The sequence below is a fragment of the Chaetomium strumarium genome (assembly GCF_033439665.1).
Source record: "Chaetomium strumarium strain CBS 333.67 chromosome Unknown B0T15scaffold_1, whole genome shotgun sequence".
Classification (NCBI taxonomy): domain Eukaryota; kingdom Fungi; phylum Ascomycota; class Sordariomycetes; order Sordariales; family Chaetomiaceae; genus Chaetomium; species Chaetomium strumarium.
The window spans coordinates 2,270,624-2,291,424 of NW_026944429.1; the positions used below are offsets into that span (position 1 = coordinate 2,270,624).

At 50.9% G+C, this 20,801-nt stretch overlaps 3 protein-coding genes across 3 annotated transcripts; 2 read left to right on the top strand and 1 right to left on the bottom strand.

Moving 5' to 3' along the window:
• The first annotated feature begins 394 nt into the window (after positions 1–394).
• Positions 395–3,447, top strand: B0T15DRAFT_21798 (kinase-like domain-containing protein). The gene is made up of 4 exons (XM_062862766.1): positions 395–1,391; positions 1,453–2,048; positions 2,110–2,479; positions 2,535–3,447. The coding sequence occupies exons 1-4, from the start codon at positions 788–790 to the stop codon at positions 3,104–3,106; spliced, it is 2,142 nt and encodes a 713-aa protein (XP_062725805.1). The 5' UTR covers positions 395–787; the 3' UTR covers positions 3,107–3,447.
• A 551-nt stretch (positions 3,448–3,998) lies between these two features.
• B0T15DRAFT_406774 (uncharacterized protein) lies at positions 3,999–8,140 on the bottom strand. The gene is made up of 6 exons (XM_062865316.1): positions 7,960–8,140; positions 7,668–7,801; positions 7,206–7,592; positions 7,084–7,150; positions 5,665–7,030; positions 3,999–5,610 (listed from the first exon to the last, which is right to left on the bottom strand). The coding sequence occupies exons 1-6, from the start codon at positions 8,021–8,023 to the stop codon at positions 4,296–4,298; spliced, it is 3,333 nt and encodes a 1,110-aa protein (XP_062725806.1). The 5' UTR covers positions 8,024–8,140; the 3' UTR covers positions 3,999–4,295.
• Positions 8,141–8,867: 727 nt separating this feature from the next.
• Positions 8,868–9,877, top strand: B0T15DRAFT_21839 (uncharacterized protein). Its single transcript, XM_062862773.1, has one exon. The coding sequence runs from the start codon at positions 9,000–9,002 to the stop codon at positions 9,756–9,758; it is 759 nt and encodes a 252-aa protein (XP_062725807.1). The 5' UTR covers positions 8,868–8,999; the 3' UTR covers positions 9,759–9,877.
• The last annotated feature ends 10,924 nt before the right edge of the window (positions 9,878–20,801 follow it).

The window sequence follows — 20,801 nt, forward strand, 5'->3', positions numbered from 1 at the left end:
GCGCATGAAGGGAGTGCTGATAGAGCTTGGTTGTTATTCACCATAGCTTGTAAAGTGTTTCCTCAAAAGCCAAACAGTCCCCTGGCAGGGTGAGTCCCGTCAGGAGGGCGGCAGTGGAAGGCGACACCGCGTCATTCCACCGATGTCCATGTTGCCCTCGGTGTCTGGGACATGCTTGGTAGATCCAACACCTTACCTATCATGATGATGCAAACATCATCCTTCTGGCGGCGACTGTAAAGAGTCACATCACGCAATCTGGGGCAGGCCATTTGACCCCCGCGGTCAGTCATGCCTTTCGCTCCCGCGGTCCAGCCCTACCACACTCAATATTGAATCCATGCAAGGCGGGACACTCGCCTAACTTCAGCGCAGCGGATCATTGGTAGGCCCGTGCTTATCCCCGGCTCAGCGGGTGCAGGTGACGGGACAGGGGCATCCACGAAGGACCGCGCCCGGCCGATTGACAAACCTGATGAGTGCGAGCGCTCTCTCCAAGAGGCCTCGCTCAGTTTCAAGCAATCAAAAAGCCTACAAGCCACCACCCAACCCATTCCCATTCCTCCCCCCCTGTCACCCATCCACTTGTCTGCACAGTTCAGGAATTGGTCATTTGCGTTGTTCCATCTTGAGCTTGACGGTAGCCACCGGTCAGAACGAGCCTTGGTCATCCCAGGCTCCAGCACCATGGCTCCACGAGCTGAAGGCAGCCACCTTAAGAGAAACCGCGATGCTGTAGGTGCCTACTCGTTGATTTTCCCTTGCAAGCCTTTGGCACCTGTCCCCGATGGCGCAGTACCCTCCAGGCATGCTCCGCCGATTAATGTTTTGCATGCAGGGCTCACCGGCCGAGGATCAAGAATCGTCCAAGAAGCTGCGCCGTTCCGCGCGGCAATCGCAGCAGCGCGCCGAGCATGACAAGCAAAAGACGCCAGTACAGAACCAACATCACCTCCCCTCGCCAGTGACGCACCTCAACAGCGAGAGCACCACTGAGTACGACAAGGAGGCAACGGCAACACCTCCCCACGACCGTCCCAGCCAAGTTGCCCGCCGCCGAGGGGACGACTCGCAGGGCTTGGGTTTCAGCTCTCCGCCGCAGGACACGCAGGCGTTTAGCCAGCAAGACATCGACCCGAACGCCCCCCTTGTCGAGGGCGTCGATGAGGTCAAGGAAGGCGTTTGGGGGTATCTCCTCCCACTGGACACGCGCTACGTGAAAGTGCCGGTGGTGCTGAAGAGGAAGGGAGCATGCCCGCCCCCCGCAGCATCGATCACTGCGCCCGCCAGGAAGAGCAGTAGAAGGGGTCAAAAGCCATCGTCGAAGGACGTGGACTCGAGGGCCGGCCCGGCTTCCGGGGGATATATCATCGGACGGCATCCCGAAAGCGGTAGGTCTTCGGAAGAGAAGAATGAGGCGTTCTTGCGAGGCACTGGTTCTAACTTGCGTAGACATCAGGGTGGATGACCCGCAGGTATCGAACCGCCACTGTCTCATCTTTACCGAAAACAAGGGCGAGGATGTCATCGCAGTAGTGGAAGATCTCTCGACCAACGGGACATTCGTCAATTCTGCTTATCTGAAGCGGAATGAGCGGCGGGAACTGCAGGAGGGTGATGAGGTTGCAGTCACTCAGTTCAGCCCGGGCTTCATCTTCAGATACCCAAGGTACCGGCAAGGCAGAAGCTTCGCTCAGCAGTATACAGTAATGCGTCGACTGGGAAGCGGCCACTTTGCTCAGGTGTACATGTGCCACGAGCGGTCGACAGGCGACTGCTATGCCGTCAAGAAGTTCACCAAGGTCCCCGGCACGGACGAACGGTCCAAGTACGAGGGCCTGCACCAGGAAGTCGCTATGCTCATGGGCATCAGCCACCCAAACATCCTGTGCCTAAGGGAGACATTCAACGAGCCCGAGGCGGTATATGTTGTGCTGGAACTGGCGCCGAACGGGGAGCTTTTCAATCTCATCGTTCAGCTGCAGAAGTTGACTGAGGACCAGACGCGCAGGGTGTTTGTCCAGCTCTTTGAAGGAATCAAGTATTTGGTAAGCACGGATTCTTATCCCTTCTGCCCAGCGCGCTGGCCCACGCTGACATGTTTTACAGCACGATCGCAACATGGTTCATCGAGATCTCAAACCCGAGAACATCCTCCTCATGGACGAGGATTTTACCGTCAAGATCGGCGACTTCGGTCTCGCCAAGATCGTTGGGGAGGCCTCTTTCACCACCACACTCTGTGGCACGCCAAGCTACGTAGCGCCCGAGGTTCTGGCCGAGAGCAGAAATCGCAAGTACACCAAAGCCGTCGACATCTGGTCCCTGGGCGTGGTGCTTTACATCTGTCTCTGCGGCTTCCCTCCGTTTTCGGATGAATTAAAGACTCCGGACTTTCCCTACAGTTTGGCGGATCAGATCCGTAAGGGGATCTTTGACTACCCTTCACCGTACTGGGACTCTGTCGGCGACCCAGCTCGTAAGCAATCCCACAAACCCCACTTTCCATCGCACCCTTGGCTAATAACCAGCAGTTGATCTCATTGACCGCATGCTCGTCGTGGACCCCGAACAGCGCTACACGGTCGACGAGTGCCTGGCCCATCCCTGGCTGACGCAGAAACCTCCCGGTGTCAATGACAGCACTAACGGACTCGTCTCGGGCATCGCCGGTTTGGAGATGAGCCGCCGCGGGATCGTCAGGGAACGCACCCTGCTCGCATCCATCAACACGGTGCATGTCACCGACCGAGTGCCGGCAGGCGCCGGCAAGCCGGATGTCAAGGTGTATTCCAAGAACCCGGTCGGGAAGCCGGCGGCGGGGATGCCGCCGCCTAACAAGAAGGAGGTGAGGCCCGACGAGAACCGGGATCCGGCCGAGTTCATGGAGTTAGGTGGCAAGGGAGATCAAGTGTTGTATGATGAGAGTGGGGAGGGTAGCCGGTATCCCAGCCAGGATATTGTTGTCAAGGCGAAGGAAGTGCCAGTTACTGATGGAGAGAAGGAGGAAGAGGGAGAGAAGGAGGAAGAGGTAGGGAAGGCGGAGGAACATGAAGCGGAGCAGCAAAAAGGGAAGGGCAAGGGTAAAGGGAAGGGGGCTCATTAGATGGACCAGGCAATATCCAAGGCCTTGAAATGCTGTGCTGGAGTGGATGTCAGCGATACTTGGGCATACTATGACAGACTGGCATATGGCTTCATAATGTTGGTTTGTTATTGCGCGTGGGAGTTAATTCGGGGTGGTGGTTGAAGCATGTATGCTTGCTTGCTTGCGCAGCTAGGGATATGGGGGCTTTGCCGAATTCTGTTCGTTCATACTTCGGGTTTCTGTGTTAGTTGATGGAGATAGAAAATATTACCATAGAAAACATGTCACTTCCCTCGCTGTGGTCGTGAGAAGCGTGGTTACTACCTAGGTAGGCAGTCATGGTTAAAAAGACGATTAGTATGAAGTAGCCCATGTGACTCTTCGACTCTTAAAGAAGGCAGAACCGGACTCTTGATTAGCGATCCATCACGCCTAGGAGTTCACGGAGCAGGTATATTAAGGTATGTACAAGTACACCAGAACAACCCGTCCTATTCATTCATTATGAATTATGCCTTACAAGAAAACCCTTTGGTCCAATGCGATCCGCCCCATCCTTGTGCGCCCGCCAGGTTTCATTCCAAACAGACCCATATACCATACACACAAACTCCTCAACATCCTACCAGCCCATCCGATCCATCAATGCGATTCCCACCCATCTCGCACAAGGACAAAAGAGCAAAAGCACGCCAACTCCGACATTAAAGTCCCCTGCAACGACCAACACCCAAGATAGTGCGTGAGTATTGAGGAAATGGAATCTCATATCCAAGCCCAATCAGCTCGGCATGATCCAGTCCAGTCCCTCTCCTGTCCCTATTATTGGGACAAGCAAGCAAAGTATGTCGTGTTTTCCTCCTGTCCAACTCTCTCTCTCTCTCTCTCTCTCTCTCTCTCTCTCTCTCTCTCTCTCTCTCTCTCTCTCTCTCTTATTCTCATACCAGGACGAAGACAAAGCAACAGCATGAACGGGAATTACTGGTCGAAGAACCCCATAGAATAACCCACTGCCTGATCGGAAAATGTTTGTGTCCAGGAGCAGTGAATACAAATCATCGATGCGAAAATACATGTGCAAGGAAGGGTAAAAAGGAAAAGAAGAAACAAAACCAGGGGGTTTGTTTCACACGGAGGAATACCCCCTCTGGCGCGACGCTCGCATAAACGGCACGCCACAAGCGACAAGCGCGACGCCCAACGCGCTCTAGCGTTCCGGGATGGGTGTCTTGGCCAGCCTGCCGCCTGCGCTGACCCTCTTCTGTAGCCTGGCGTCCCTGTGCTTGTTGTCATTCTGCAGCGGGGCGCTGGACGAGAGGGAGCCCGAGGAGCTGTCGTACGAGCCCGAGGCCTCGATGGCGGCTTTCCGGCCGCGCTTCATCTCGATGTAAGCTTGGGCGGCCGCGCTGAGCGGGAATTGCGGGAGAGAATCGGGTATCTCGGCGCCATTTTGGATGAGGAACTCGGCCACGGGGAAGGGAACCGCTCGGTCGACGGTCGGGGTTGGCGGAGCCAGCGCCTGCGGTGGAATGGGCGACGGCGGAGCAGGATCTGCTGCCGCAAGCGCCAGATAAATGGCGTGCGTTCCGCGGGACTTGTCGGCCGCGTTGGGATTTGCTCGGAGGGCCAGGGCATAGAGGATCTGCTGGATCTCGTTGCGCTTGATCCCGGCAAGGAGCGTCTCCTCGGGCGTGGCGAACCTCGACAAGGTAGGCGAGATAGGCTCGACGAATGCGCGATCGACGTACTTGGCAGTGATGAACCTGAGGCGCTGCTCTCGATTCGCCTGCGGGGTGAGCTTCATGGCCGGGTCCAGCTTGGCTTCAAACACCATGTTGGAGACTCTATTTCCAACGAGGAGAAGCAACTCGATGATATCGGGCGTGAAGGAGGTCGTGTCGAGCGTGAGGGATCGGATCTTACTGACATGTGTACCCAATGACCGGTGGATGCCGCTGCACTCGATGCACACAATAATTGCAAGGTTGAGCGAGACCCATTCGACTTTGTTACTGGAACCACAGTCAGCACACCAGCAGTTTCCTTGGTCGTTTTCCCGCAACATCTGCAGTAGCTTGTCGGGCCTATCCTCGAAGCTATTGCCGCGCGACGTGCTAGGCCGGGCGCCAACAGTCGTCCGTCGGAAGGGGATGGCGCTTGAGCTGTGGCTGCCGTGGCTGACCGACGAGCTCTTGCCGACCAACATGGAGCCGATGTCCACGCCATTGAAGCCCAAGTCTCCATGAGCCGTTGATGGCTTTTCTTTGAACGCCCGACCCTCAACGGCGCTCTGCAGAGCGTTGTTGATAGCCATAATCCAGCTATTCATATCCTCTTCGGATGTTGCTTGGTAAACACGCTTAAACTGCGGGGTTATAACTTCGAAGCAGAACCGACGATCCGCGTTCCTGGCCTCCCGGACCGAAGCAAGGCGCAAGTCGATGGGTTCCATGTGGAGATCAAGCTTCTGCTTCCAGTTGCTGTACTCGGACAGCTTTCCTTGGTCAAGAACGATCCAAAACCTGTTACTCAGTCAGTGGCTGGCCGAACATGATGGAGAGATATTGGGCACATACTTATGCCAGCCTTGCTTGTTCAAGCTACGCGGGTCTACATGACCTCCGGGGCGATTGAGGGCCCAAAGCAAGCCTTCTTTGCGGTTTGGTGCCTCTTTGTCGGAGAGTGCCGCTTGGCTAGGATCTCGCTCCTCCAGATCACGAATGCCTTTGAACTTGGAATTCTGCACGGGGCTGCCAATGGACCCCTGTTGGGACAGGCTCCCTGGTGATCTGCTCAGATCGACGGCGCTGGGCGAGTTGCTCGTATTTATCGAGCGAGTCGGCTTCAGTTGGGAACCCGTGCTGTCCGCACGGCCGATCTCGGTATCCGAGGAGTTGGGCTGATTGCCATTGGCATGGCCGAAAGGTGGGGGAGGCCCTGATGCCGTAGAAGGCGGTTCGGGTTCACTATAAGGTAGATTGCTTTTTTCAAGGAGCCGCCTCTTCTCCTCTCGCTCCCACCGTTGGTACTGGTACTCCTTATCGGCCTCCTGGACTTCTGTCGACAGCGCTTCGAGTTGTGGGAGCAGCTCGTCGACTTTCTTCGCGGTGCCCAGAAAACACCTAGCTTGGGCGTCCGCGTATCTGGTGAGGTGGGACAAGATCTCCTGCTCTTTACGGCCGCCAGATAAGTCCTGCATGAAGGATGAGTAGTCGAACCGCTTCAGCTCAAAGTTCTTGCGCTTCGTCTGGTACTTCGAATCGCTCTGTTTCGCCTTGACCGAGTCGTGGCGCTGGCCGAGGTACCGGCTGACGTAGGCATAAAACTCCTTGCTCTCCTCTTCGAAGTCGCGCTTTTTGGCCTCGGCTTGCTTGATATCCATCTGATAGAGCTTGTTCACCGGGTCAATGACGATCTTCTGCAGGTTAGCCGTGTTCTGCCGCTCGTACGCCAGGATTTCGCGGGCAATCTTGTCAAAGTAATGCTCTATGGCAGGTTGTACGGCATTTGCATTCGTTGCCGAGACTTCCTTCAGGGCATCCATGAACCCGGCAAACGCATCGTTGGCCTCTTGCTGCGCCTGGTAGACGTGTTCAGCCTTCTTTATCAGCCTCTTCATCTGCATCCTCATGTTGCCTGTCTTCTGCTCGAGCGCCTTCATGGTTGCTCGAAAGACCGGCCCGTCGTCTGACATGGACATGTCCTCTGTTGGCCGAGGGCATGACACGTCAACCTTGATGGGTTCTTTCAAAGCCTGTGGTGCGGAGAACGGCCCACTTGCCAGGTCGACGCTGGGCTGCTGAGGCGAAGTGATCTCCTCATGTTCCGGGATAGTACTGATCTGAGACTCCAGCGACTGTGCAGACACGACGCGGACTTTGGGAGGAGCACTCAAGAGTGGGGGAGTCGGTGAGTTAGGTTGGCTGAGGTACGGGGATGTGTCTGTAGGTCATAAGCAACTTGTGCGATAGGTTGGTAGCCTTGCAGGTACTTACTCGTGACATAGAAGGAGAAGCTGGCCAGGGTAATCAGCCGATGGGCTCGCTGGTCGTACTCAACAAACTAAGGACTTTTTTAGCAGCCATACCGCAAGCATAAGCATCTGGAGAGCACGAACACTGCATGAATTCCTCCAACCCCCGCCCCTGTCCTCGTTGTTCTTGGGCGGTTTCCACCGCCAGGTCCAGTCGAAGGTTACTGAGGGGCTACCATCGGTCGAGTAGGTCCCAACGAGGGAGACATTTGGGTTCTTGTGGAGGTTCGGGTCGGCATGGAACTCTCGAGTCACCAGGTTTTCGACCTCTCGCGGTGTCGACGCAAAAACAAAGGTCAAACCATTGATCTGGGTGTCGACCGGGGCCACAGCGTCGGCGCCATTCGCTGGGTTCTGTACAACATGTTGCGACCGCCGAATGATGAATGTAAAGGTGAAGACAAGCTCGTCTTCGTTGGAGAGCTTCAGCAGGAAGGCGGGGCCTGTACCGGAACTAGTTTGCTCGGCGTCCTACCCAGTAATCACGTCACCGTCAGGAAACCGCTTGTTTCAGCGTAGCCGGGCAGCCGCGAGTGTAGTTCTCACCAGGATAAACTCGACTGGAGCGGAGTCACCAGCGCCTCGCGATGCAGATACTCTTGTAGCCGGAAATGCATTCGGAGCGATGTTTAGTGAAGTGCGCCTCTTTGGGCTAGTTATGACGGCGGATGAGATAGTTACTGCAAGTGAGGGTTAGCATCTTGGTGCAGAATTGTGTGAACTCGAAGGCGCATGTGCAAACGGAAGTGGCATAATCCAATTGCGCAAACTTTGCGGCCGCTCTGCTCCGAGTCGCACACGGGCAGCGGGGAGAAGGTAAAGTAAGGTAGGTACTTACAGCGATTCTGATCTCTAAGATAGAGAGCCGCGCCCTCGTCGGGGACGCTGCTAACGTTGCCCATCTCGGCGCCAGGACTTGCTGGGTGCGATCGCCGACTGTCAATGTTGTTGGCAAAACAAGTCGGTCGGTGGTGGCCAGTCGGCGGCAGTCGAAATCGAGACGAAGAGTTGGGACGGCGTTCCGCATGGAGGAGCGGCGCAGCGGGGTTGCCTGCCCGATTAATTCGGCATGGGGTTGGCAGGGGCACCGAGCACTGGTTCACGCAACATGGCCTTCTGAAACCCTGCAGCCAGGTGCACCCTTATAACGGTCGCTTGGTTGGAACCCCTGGAATCACGGGGCCCACTTGAGCAAGGGTTCGGGTTGCACGAGGCTCAGCTCAAGAGACTTCAACCTACCCGGTTTGAACTTCAATCCAAACTCGATGAATGAGATTTCGTGCTGAGAACAGCTGCTCCTCACCGAGCATTTAAACTCAAGCTTCGTTGCAATGGCTCTTAGGCATCATCGCAACGTATCCGGACACCTATCAACTAGCATACACTCCGATGTAGTGCCTAAAGTGATCACGGGTTCGGTACACCCCGAAACGCCGGATTCGTTCAGGTCGGATGGCTGAGTCTACCCTGTGAGGAATGACCGCGCCACGAGCTTACGACAGCTGAGAGACTATTTCGAGAAGATTTAACCAAGAACCATACTTTACATACCATAACTAAGAACATACTTGCAACCACACCATGCCTGCAGGTGTGAAGGAGCCATTTCAACATTGTTCCAGTGCGGATTCGGCGATCCTAACACAGGGAACCTGGAAGTGTATATACCTTATGTATGTTGTACTGTAAGCTACCAACTTACCTACTATCTACCTAGTACTGTATGCATATGTCACCCTACTCGGATGGCCGGGCCTATTAGACGCATACCTCAATGCCGGTTGAAACACAGGCTGTTTTGAAGCAGCCACTCATTCCCCTTTTCTGCCGGACTAGTCAATAGCACACGACTACCAATCCTAGCCAAGGCCGCGCTTCATGGCTCATTCTCCGGAACAAGGGGTGCGCTATTCGCAGGGCAACAAGGACATTGGCGCCGCGCGCAACTTCTCATGGGAGTTCGCCGTTCCACAGAACAAGTTCTGGGACGACCTCCCCTATACCGCGGGCCGCAACTTTCTCAGCCTGTTCGAGCCGGGCGAGCAGCCGTCCCTCGACGACGACGACAACGCGGATAGCAACGCGCTGAGCAGGCCGGACAAACTGCGCCTGCTCCTCAAGCTCCTCCGCGAACGACTGGCCCGCAAGGATGCCGACGCAGCCCCGCGGTCTTTCTACGACGTGGACTACCAGGCCTGGGACAAGACCTGGCTGGCGATCGCGGGCATCCAGCACGAGCTCCGGGACTTCGCCGCAGAGGAGCAGACGCTGCGCATGCTGATCGAGCGGAGGAAGGACTCGTCCAATCTCTCGCATCTTCACAGCCTGTCAGGCCTGCTTCTGGAGAAGGGGGCGTACGAAGAGGCCGAACGGACGGAAACAGTCGTGCGGGATTGGCTGGATAGCAAGCTCGGCAGGGAATCGCCGCAGTCGCTCGGGGCGCGGCGGATGATTGCGCAGGCGGTGTGGATGCAGGGTCGGCGGGCAGAGGGCGAGCGGTTGATGGCAGAGGTCGGTGCGATCATTGACGAGACGGCTGAGGACAGTCCTTACGCCGTATATCGCGACCAGCAGCGCGAGATGACAAAGGAGTTGATGGAGAAGCTGAGAGCAGAGGGACGTACGGCAGAGAAATGACGGCTCTTTAATGAGTTTGTTAATAACGTATCTTATAAGCGAGCCGGCCATATAAGCGAGCCGGCCACTTTACCCGCGACGCGTCACTTCCGCGCTTAAACCCAGATTTTCTTTACAACCTAACATGTCTTCTTCTTCGTACAAGGCTAGGATAAACCTAGCCCTCGAAGCGATACAAAAAGACCAAAAACTAAGCATAAGGGCTACAGCGAAGTACTACGACGTTCGACGAACAACCTTACAAGACCGACTAGCGGGCCGGCCTGCACGACGCGACACTACGCCCAACTCGCGCCGGCTTACCGATTCCGAAGAGAAGGCTCTTGTTCAGTATATAATTGAGCTATCTAAGCGAGCTTTTCCGCCGAGACTACGTGGTATAGAAGATATGGCCAACTAACTACTACGCGTATACGACGCGCCCCCTGTCGGCAAGCTCTGGGCGTATAACTTTGTCAAACGCCAGCTAGAGCTCTGGACGTGTTATACGTATAGATACGACTACCAGAGGGCCAAGTATAAGGATCCGAAGGTTATTGGCGAATAGTTTGCCCTTATACGGAATATTAAGGCCAAGTATAGCATTGTAGATGATGATATCTATAACTTCGATAAGACTGGGTTTATAATAGGCATTATCTTCCCGGGTATAGTAGTTACAACCTCGGATGGCCGTGGCAAGGCGAAGCTAGCCTAGCCTGGCAACCGCGAATAGGTGACAGTAATCCAAGGCGTCAATATGTCATGAATTAACCTGCAGCGGCCGGTGGGGCCGACCTGCATGGTCTGCGGGCGACGCCTGCGTCCAATCGTTCCGGTCCAGGAACGGACCAATCAGAAGAGGATCACACTTGGCATAGGGAAGGCTTGGTGATCCAGGTATAAGGCTCACAAGGGATCACTGGTGATCCAAGGTGATCCAGTATAAGGGATCACCAGAGGGAGGCCGTAATCCATAGGAAGAGCCGTAGTATATAGGATAGCTAGATACTCGTTCTAGAGGACTCTGGGAGTTCTCCAGTGAGCAATTACAAGCAGTAAGGTAGCCCTATATTACTATACAGACATTGCGACTTGCATTATTATAAACCCTTTGGCTTTACCAAGACCTATAGTCCGACTAGTAAATACCTTCGACCGGCGAACCCTTTCAGAGGCAGGACTGCCTATAGTTTCGTCATACGTTGCTTACTCCCTTTAACTCTATCACGGTTTAGATCGAAGGTACTACCGACTATTATAGCGCCCTAGACACCTAGCACCCTGGAATCCCAGAGCCAGGCCGCAACCATACGATAGATGTAGTAGGCTCTCGAGACTCTCAACGCCAAAATCGCCTAGCTTAAGGCCGAAAACGGCCATATATAATAGCTTGTTAACGAGGCCTATAACGGCAAGCCTAAGGATAAAGCCAAACTTAAAGCACCCCCTAAGTATAAAGGCGACAAAGAAGGACTCGCTAGATTCCTTATATCTATAAGGGCCTACCTTAAGTACTACCCGGATAAGTTTATAGACGAATCCGCCAAAGTCATATTTATCTCCTTGCGGCTCGAGGAGAAGGTACTTCGATGGTTTAAACCTACCCTTAAGGATTGGCTAACCAATAGTATAGACGCTTAGAACGATTTCACTATTGAAATTTTCAAATTATACGATAAATTTAAATAGGAAATCCAGAAGGTATTTGGAGACTATAATAAGAAGCTTTATATATAGGAGTAATTCGTACGCCTAAGGTAGATAAAGTCGGTAGCTACCTACGCTATATAGTTCCGCTAGGATTCACTTCGGTGCGAGATCAATAACGAAGGTCTTATATAGTTATTCTACGATAGCTTAAAGGAAGAAGTCAAGGATGAACTATATTAAAAGGACTGACCCGATACGCTTGATGAATATATCGTTATGGCTATCTGTATTGACGACCGGATTTATACTAGGCGCCAGTAGTATAAGGGATATAGAATATAGCCTATATTCGTCAAGGCAAACGATAAAAAGAAGCAATAGTACCCTAGTATATTATATAGCACCTATGCTAGTCCAATGGACGTAGACGCCACCTAGCGTGAGGATAAAGGACGGAAGGACAAGTCCTAGGCCACCTATTTTAATTGCGGCAAGAAAGGGTACTTTAAGCGGGAGTGCTATAGCAAGAAGAACTAGAAGCAGGTGCCTAGCAAGGAAAATACTACGATCGATAAGTCAACCTACGTAGTTGAAATGGCTACGGCAAGCTATACCGAGGATGACTTCGACAACGTAGTTGACCGAGGCATAGCTGAAGGAAGTATTAATAACTCCTCTTGGTCAGGAAGCAATAGCCCCTATGTTATATTCAAAGAACCTATCATAGGCTACGATATTACCGCCGCCATAGCATTATAACTCGTAGAAGGTTGGGGATTCTAGTTAACCTAGAATGAAGAAGGTCAATAGAGGATATAACAATCGGATAACGAACCCGTTGGCCTAAACCCTATCTTTCTCGCCTAGCGCCTTTAGGAGGCTGAGGAGGAACAGGCCGAGCTTCGAACGGTTACCTGAAGACTTGTGGAAGAAAAGGCTTAGGCCATGAGCCAACTAGAATTCGTCAAGGCCAAGTTAGTCAGGGTCTAGGAAGAGTACTATTCGAACTTATAGGATGGACTAGCATAGGACCTAGACTAGGATAGGAGAAATAATAGAATTAAGAACCCTAAGGCTAAATATTAGAAGGCCTAGAACCAGCGAAGACTTAAGGGGCAGGAACTATAAGATTAGGACACTTTTTGGAATAAGAAGCCGTATAACGGCGTCGGGGATAGCAACGTAGTATGCATCTGGATTGGATTCGGCCTGTATTATAAACCCTACGAACAAGACGTACTTCGACTCTAACCCTAGCGATATAACCACGTCTACGTCCTATGGTTCTAGTGTATTGCGTACGAATGCCGATACCATTTTCGATCAAAATTCGATAATGACTTTTGGCCCGATAGGCCTACCGACCGAAACGGAGAACCTCGACTAGTCCTATAGGTTTAGGATGCAGGGACTGGCACCGACCAGTTCCTATAGAAGGTCGAGAGGACCAACGTATATAATAGAATCAGGGTGACACCGTAAAGAACCCAGCTAGAAGACTGCCAGCAGTGGCCTAATAGTACTTAACAGTATTAGAGCCAAGATTGCTTAATCCATATATAAGCGAAGCTCTAAGAATATCACGAGCGAAAGATATATATACGAAGGTGGATGACGCCTTGCGAACGGCGATAGGAAGAAAGAAGAGCTAACGAAGTTCGCCAATTGTTTAATGAACTCCTAAGACTTGGACTGCAGGACGGTAACCAAGAGGTATAGGAAGATGGGGACGCCTATCTAGATGCCCAGACGGAGTTGGGAAACGGCTTAGGGCCCTTTAAGGGGCCCGAAAACCACTAAACCTATTATAACGACGACAGATCTGCGGGTATAGGAAGAACCACGTAAGGAAAAGGATCTATAATCTCCTAGCGGGCGAAAAGGAAGCCGCTGCGATTTAGAACGACAAGCCCGATAATAGAATCTGGGTTATGGCATACTAGAAAGGATTCCAAATATTAGCACTGGTAGATGGAGGGTCTTAGGTTGACCTTATCTCGCCAGCACTTGTCAATCGACTTAGGATCCTATAGAGGATTAAGAAGAAATAGTATATTATTAAAGGACCATTTGACACCTAATAGGTACAATAGGAAATAGAACTACTTGAGATCACGGTAGAAGGGAAAACCACCAGAGTAGTGTTTGACATTGTTGAAATAGGGCCTAAGAAGGACATAATTCTAGGACGCCTATAGTATCGAGACTACGACCTAGATATTAGTTAGAAGGGAGATAGCCATCTATGACCTTGGGAATAGAGGCCGTATCCGACCAACGAGATAGAAAGCGTAGACGACGGATCGCAGCAGGGAAGATCGCCCTGGAAGGCGGCCCCTATAGATCCACCGTAAGAGACGGACAGTACCAGGCAGCGTACTACGGACTTAGGAAGAGGCGGCAGTCACTAGGAAGAACAGCGAGAATCGGCAAGACTAGGCTAGAGACGACGCCACTTGCGACGATGCCCTTATATGGCTTAGAGAGATATAGACGATATCGAAATCGCCGTTATCTTAATCGATAAGACCGGAGAATTCGAATTCCAGGATTAGGTCACCTAGAGGGAAGCGGCCAGCATCGCGGCCGGAGACAAGTTCTTGTACTACCGGAGTATAGAGAAGAACGCGGAAACGGGTAAGATCTTAATAGAATACTAAGGATACCCGGCGTTCGAAGCGAAGCATCTTAAGGGGCTACTAGGCCATGGACCTTGGGATCACGAAATCAAACTCAAGGAAGGAGCCCAGTTGAAGTTCTTCAAGGTATACTATACTAACGAAAAGCAAGATGCTAAGTTGAGGAGATATCTTGAGGAGAATCTCAAGATAGGGCATATTAGACTATCGACATTACTGGCGGGCTACCTAGTCCTGTTCGTTCCAAAGAAGGATAGGAAGCTTCGGATATATATGGACTACCGACAGCTGAATAAAGAGATAGTAAAGAACCGGTACCCCTTGCCACTTATCTCGCGGCTTCGAGACTAGTTGGCAGGCGCCTGTTACTTTACTTGCCTCGACCTTCTAATAGCGTATACCTATATTCGCATCAAGGAAGGGGACGAATAGAAGATAGCGTTTCGCACTCCCTACGGCCATTATAAGTACCTTATAATGCCCTTTGGATTGACGAATGCACCGGCAACCTTCTAGGCGGTTGTTAATCATGCGATTCGCCTATTCCTCGACCGATTCGCAGTCTATTACCTAGATAACATCCTCATTTTCTCTAAAATACTCGAAGAATATAAGAAGTATATAAGGGCAGTGCTAGATATACTCTATAAGCATAAGTTGTCAGTCAATAAGGATAAGAGCGAATTCTACGTTACGAAAACAGTATTCCTTAGATACGAAATCTCGCCTAGTAGAATTAGGATGGAGCCAGCGAAGATCGAAGCGATTAAAATATGGCCACGACCAATAACAACGACGGAAGTATAAGGATTCATCGGATTCGCCAATTTCTACCGAATGTTCATTAGGAACTTTGGCGACCTTATATAACTATTGCACGAACTTATAAAGAAAGACATCGAGTTCCGGTAGGAAGCCAAGCACGAACAAGCGTTTTAGAAGATCCGCGACGCAATCATCGCCGATCCAGTGCTCTAGTTGCTAGACCTACGGAAGTTATTTGAGGTCGAAACCGATATATTAGACTATGCGATCGGAGGACAACTTAGTCAGCGCAACGAATATAGGAAGTTATACCTAGTTGCCTTCTTTTCAAAGAAGCTCGAAGGACCACGATTCAACTACCTAATCTACAACAAGGAGCTGCTAGCTATTATCGAGGCCTTTTAAGAATAGAGACTATACCTTAGCAGTATAACTTACGAAGTCCAGGTCTATATAGACTATAAAAGCTTGCGGTACTTTACCACCACCAAGGTGTTAAACGGACAACAGACTCGATAGGTAGAATTCCTTTCAGAGTTCAACTTCAAAATCAATTATAAGAAAAGCTCGGAAAACGCACGGGCAGATGCATTGAGCAGGAGGCCAGATCACTTTAGGAATAGCCAACCAGAAGCCTCACCACCGTTACTTCAATAATAGCTAGACGGTTCCTTATAGTATACTCCCTAACCAATAGAAGATCTCGATAATAATACGCTTCTACGATAGGACGAAGATCCCGGCATATAACCTCTGCAACCGTTTGAAGAATACTGCGTAGTCTTTAGGGAAGAACGGCTAGGAAAAGACTTCTAAGACCGGAAGCAGAACGATATAGACGAAAAGGTAGGCATTTCTTGGAGAGATGGAGCGTTATAGTATAATGGCAAGGCCTACATCGCACTATAGGATCAAACGGAATTAATCAGGACAATCTACGAGTCGAAACTCGGAGGATATATAGGAATCGCCAAAACAGTCGCCAAGGTTCGGCAATACTACGACTTCCTAGGACTTAGAACCAGAGTTAAGAACATTGTATAGGAATGCGACCTCTGCAACCGAAGCAAGTCGGTACGATATAAACTGTACGGGCTCTTAGAGCCATTACCAGTTGTAGAACGACCATGGAGTTCGGTAATGATAGACTTTATCACCAAACTACTACTCTCGAAGGACTCAACTACTGGAACGAAGTACGATAGCATCCTTATTATAGTTAACCAACTCACTAAGTAGAGCTACTTCTTCCTGTATAAAGAATCATGGTTAGCAGAGCAACTTGCGGATATAATCTACCAGCATATCGCATTAGTATATAGATAGCCAGAGGAATAGATTATAGACCGAGACACTAAGTTCGCATCAAAGTTTTAGCAAGCGCTTATAAAGCGTTTGGGTATAAAGAGCAAGCTTTTAACGGCATACTACCTATAGATAGATGGCTAGACCAAAAGGCTTAACTAGATCGTCGAACAATATCTCAGAACGTTCGTCAACTTCCAACAAGACGACTAGGTTGATCTATTGCCAGCAGTATAGCTTGTATATAATACTACACCAATAGAGACAATAAAGGTTACTCTATTCTTCGTAAACTTTAATTACGAAACAGATTTATGCCAGGGACTAGATATTATAGTACCTAGGGCAAAAGTCAAGGTAGAAAAAATACATACGCTATATATAATACTAAAGGAAGAACTCGAGTTTATCAGGCTTAGGATAAAGGAGTACTACGACAAACATCGGCTCGAGGGACCTCGCCTTAGGAGAGGAGATATAGTCTACTTTATCTCCCGGAATCTAAAAACGAAACGACCAAGCCAGAAGCTCGACTTTAGGAAGATTGGACTATTCAAAATCGACGTAAGAATTTCAATATCCAACTACCGACTTTTATTACTATTAATAATAAAGTTATATACTAATATCTTCTATATCTCGTTCCTCGAACCAGTACCTAAGAACGTACGGGTTATAAAAGACATCGAAGTAGAGGACGAAGAAGAAGAATAGGACGTTAAGAAAATCTTAGACTTGCGAATAGCCAATAGAAGGCTAGAGTACCTAATCAAATGGCTCAACTTTGGACTAGAAGACAACTTATAGGAGCCAGCGGAATACCTTAGCTATACGGAAAAACTAAAGGAATTCCATCGACGGAATCCAGATCGGCCAGGGAAGAAGAAAGCGCAAAAATCTTCTCCCTATAAATAGCTCGACCCGGCGGTCAAGCCACTTACATAGAGAAGGGGTGCAGATGGGATTCGAACCTACAACCTCCTAGAGCATTTGCCCGGGTATAATAACTAAGCTGCACCACTAAGCCATTTCATTTGTTGGGAAACAGGCAACAAGAATCAGATTGAGAACCCTAGGCAGGAAAGAGCGGCTATAGGCAGCCACACTATAACTCGACATATATAGCAGGCGCGACCAAGACCTGACTACTACCAACTATAAACCCCTACTGCCCTAAGGAACTAAGGAAGTCCCACTAGAAGGACCCGGATCGACCTCGGATAACGGTTCTGCTAGAGCAGCCAGGTCAACGTCAGACAAGTCAAGCCCTAAAGAACCCTAGTCAAAAGGAACGTCCGCCCTAAGCGCCTGAACGTCGCTAACCATATAGGATTCGGACTCCTGAATCCGACGGTCCTCTGCCTCTATCTCCTCCAACGATTATATACTACGACGGAATAACTCGGAACCCTGCTCCTTTAGGAAACGCCTCTGACGCCATAACCTAGCGAGACAACCAACGGCGGTCTGCAACTAAGTTTAAAGAACGAAGAGCACCTCTTTAGTATCGGCCTCTTCCTGCTCTAAGCGCTTTTGCTCAGATATAATCTTCGTCACTAAGAAAAGTTAGACGCCACGCTAGGAGGTAAGAAGGGAACATGGCCTATATAACAACGCTATGCTAGAACTATCGCAAGAACGACCGCAACGAATATATTCGCTACAACGAGAGGAGTTCTACGCGATACGGCAAGCGAGGTTGCGCTTAAAGCACCAAGAGCAAGGTATAATATCTATTCCGGAGGATTCGACAAAAGACGCGAGAGCTATATACTCCTAGGCTTTCTTAGACTGACGCTTACGGATACGGTCTGTTATTGTGTCAGCATCTCTTGGGAAAGGAAAAAGAGAGGGCGCGCAGCATGCTTACAATATAGGATGTTGGCGCTATTTGAAACAAACTTGGGCTTTCGGGACGAACAGCCCTGGAGAGGGGGCATCGTGTCATGAATTAACCTGCAGCGGCCGGTGGGGCCGACCTGCATGGTCTGCGGGCGACGCCTACGTCCAATCGTTCCGGTCCAGGAACGGACCAATCAGAAGAGGATCACACTTGGCATAGGGAAGGCTTGGTGATCCAGGTATAAGGCTCACAAGGGATCACTGGTGATCCAAGGTGATCCAGTATAAGGGATCACCAGAGGGAGGCCGTGATCCATAGGAAGAGCCATAGTATATAGGATAGCTAGACACTCGTTCTGGAGGACTCTGGGAGTTCTCCAGTGAGCAATTACAAGCAGTAAGGTAGCCCTACATTACTGTGCAGACATTGCGACTTGCATTGTTGTGAACCCTTTGGCTTCACCGAGACCTACAGTCCGACCAGCAGATACCTTCGACCGGCGAACCCTTTCAGAGGCAGGACTGCCTGCGGTTTCGTCACACAATACCCTTGGCTAGGCTATCCCTCCGTTCATCATCTTAGCCGCGTAGTACTACCTCGCCAACTGGTATCAAGAGTGCAACCTCCTAGCCGACTGGTATATTGCAACCACCGAGAATGGCTAGACTACCAATGCGGTAGGCCTTGATTGGATCAAGCACTTCGACTACTATATAGCGCCTTAGACAAAGGGCAAATACTAGTTGTTGATCCTCGATAGCCATGAAAGCCACTACTCAACTGAGTTCGAGCTCTATTGCCAGTAGAACAACATCATCACGCTCTGCATACCTCTACATTCCTCCTACCTCCTCTAGCCACTTAATATTGGCTGCTTTAGGCCGTTAAAGCAGGCGTACGGTTGCCAGATCAAGGACTTAGTACGTGCGTATATCAACTATATAAGCAAGCTCGAGTTCCTTTATGCCTTTCGCACGGCCTTCTTTGCCTCTATTACTAAGAGGAATATATAGGGCGGTTTTACAGGGGCTGGCCTTATGCCATACAATCTAGAGAGGGTGCTTTCAAAGCTAGATATCAAGCTTCGTATACTAATACCCCTAATCTCACGGCCAGGCACTGTACAATCTTGGGTCTTCTAGATACTATATAACCCTCGAGAAGCCGAGTCACAGTCAACGCTTATCAAGACTCGCATTGCCAACCATCAAAATAGCTCCCCGACTTCAATGTTAGCTACTATGGACCAGCTTACTAAGGGTACAATAGCTATAATGCACCAAGTGGCCCTCCTTCAGGCAGAGGTGTCTTCGCTCCGCAAGGCTAAACAGGCGCTAAGCAAGCGCCGGAGAGCCAAAAAAACACGTGTTCGACTTGGAGGATCACTTACTGTGCAGGAGGCACAGGAGGTGGTAAGCCAGGGGGCTGTACGTGGGGAGGAAATGCAAGAAATATAGCTGGATGGTAGTGGTGCTGGGGGGGGGTCGTACGAGGGTTCGGTGCTGTGGTGTGTGCGGCAAGCCTGGCCATAATGCCCGCACTTGCCAGGAGGGTGCAGAAGGGTCTGATTCATCTGTTTCTGATGTAATTATTGTTAGTTCCTAGTGTTGTTGTTTTGTGATTGAGGATATTGTTGGTAGTGTAGTGGAGAGTGGCCGGCTCGCTTATATGGCCGGCTCGCTTATAAGATACGTTACTCAATTGACGTACGAGTCACCACAGCTGCTACTACCGTACTAGTTCGGACCATGCAACACTTTTGACTTACCTAGGAGAGCTGAGTTACACGTTGTACGGTATATATCTGCATACTGTTTATTTCCAGCAAGCATCATGCCCATCTGCAGACGGATTTAACACATCGTCTTCCACCCCGTTCAACTTCGACGTGTCATCCGGGCAGAAGGTCATCGGGTTGGTAATTGGACCTGCAGATGCGGTGCTGCTTCTCCCACTCGGCGAGCTTGTCGAATTTTCTTGACCTACCTCCGTATTGGGGGCTGCGATGGTGAGACTTGGCCCAAAGTCATCACACTGTCATCACCAGTGTGCAAGTGTGGATGAGCGGATCGGCCTTGGGATCAAGCAAGTCGTCGCTTCAAGGCTTCGAGCTCGAGCGCATTGCGACTGGTATGTATTGTACATGGATGATGGACCATGGCGTCGATGGAGATGCAGACGACTCGTGCTCCTGGCCTTGTTCGGTTGATACCATGGGTCGCATCCTCAATCTTCATTGCGCTCTCCATTGTCATCGCCGTGCTGACTAATTTCTTGAGCTCAGCGACATGCAATGCGTCCGCCGGGACTCTGTATGGTAGCCGGACACCGGCCAGGCCGCCAGATCGAGTACCACCGGGAGACGTGAGACGACTCTGACTTCTTCACCACCAAGAGCCACTTCTTCGGTCTGGAGCCGACACAAGAAATCAACCACGCCTGGTCCGAGATACTCCCGGGTGAGCAAAAAAGATCTCTTTTTTCTTTTCCTTTTCTTTTCTTTCAAAAACAACATATCGATTATCGGATGCCACAGCCAGCCGCTAAGGTGAAAGCGACCGAGTGGCCCAGTGGGAGCGCGCGCACCGATGTCTGGAGCGGCTCCGGCAAGCGGTCATGTGCCAGTCCGACGAAGGTCCTCTGATCAAATACTGGCCTGACAAAACGTTGCGGCCGATCGTCCGGGAGAGGTCTTGCACTATGACAGGTCGGCCCTCGTACAACGCTCGTTCCACGCCATTACTAGCAGGAGAAGATGGCGAGCCGAAAGACCGGGACTCGGGGGCGCCGCTCAGTACGGCCGGTGCCACCACGGTAGTTCGCCGCTCCCAGTCCGACGTTGAGCTACCAAGTTGTACA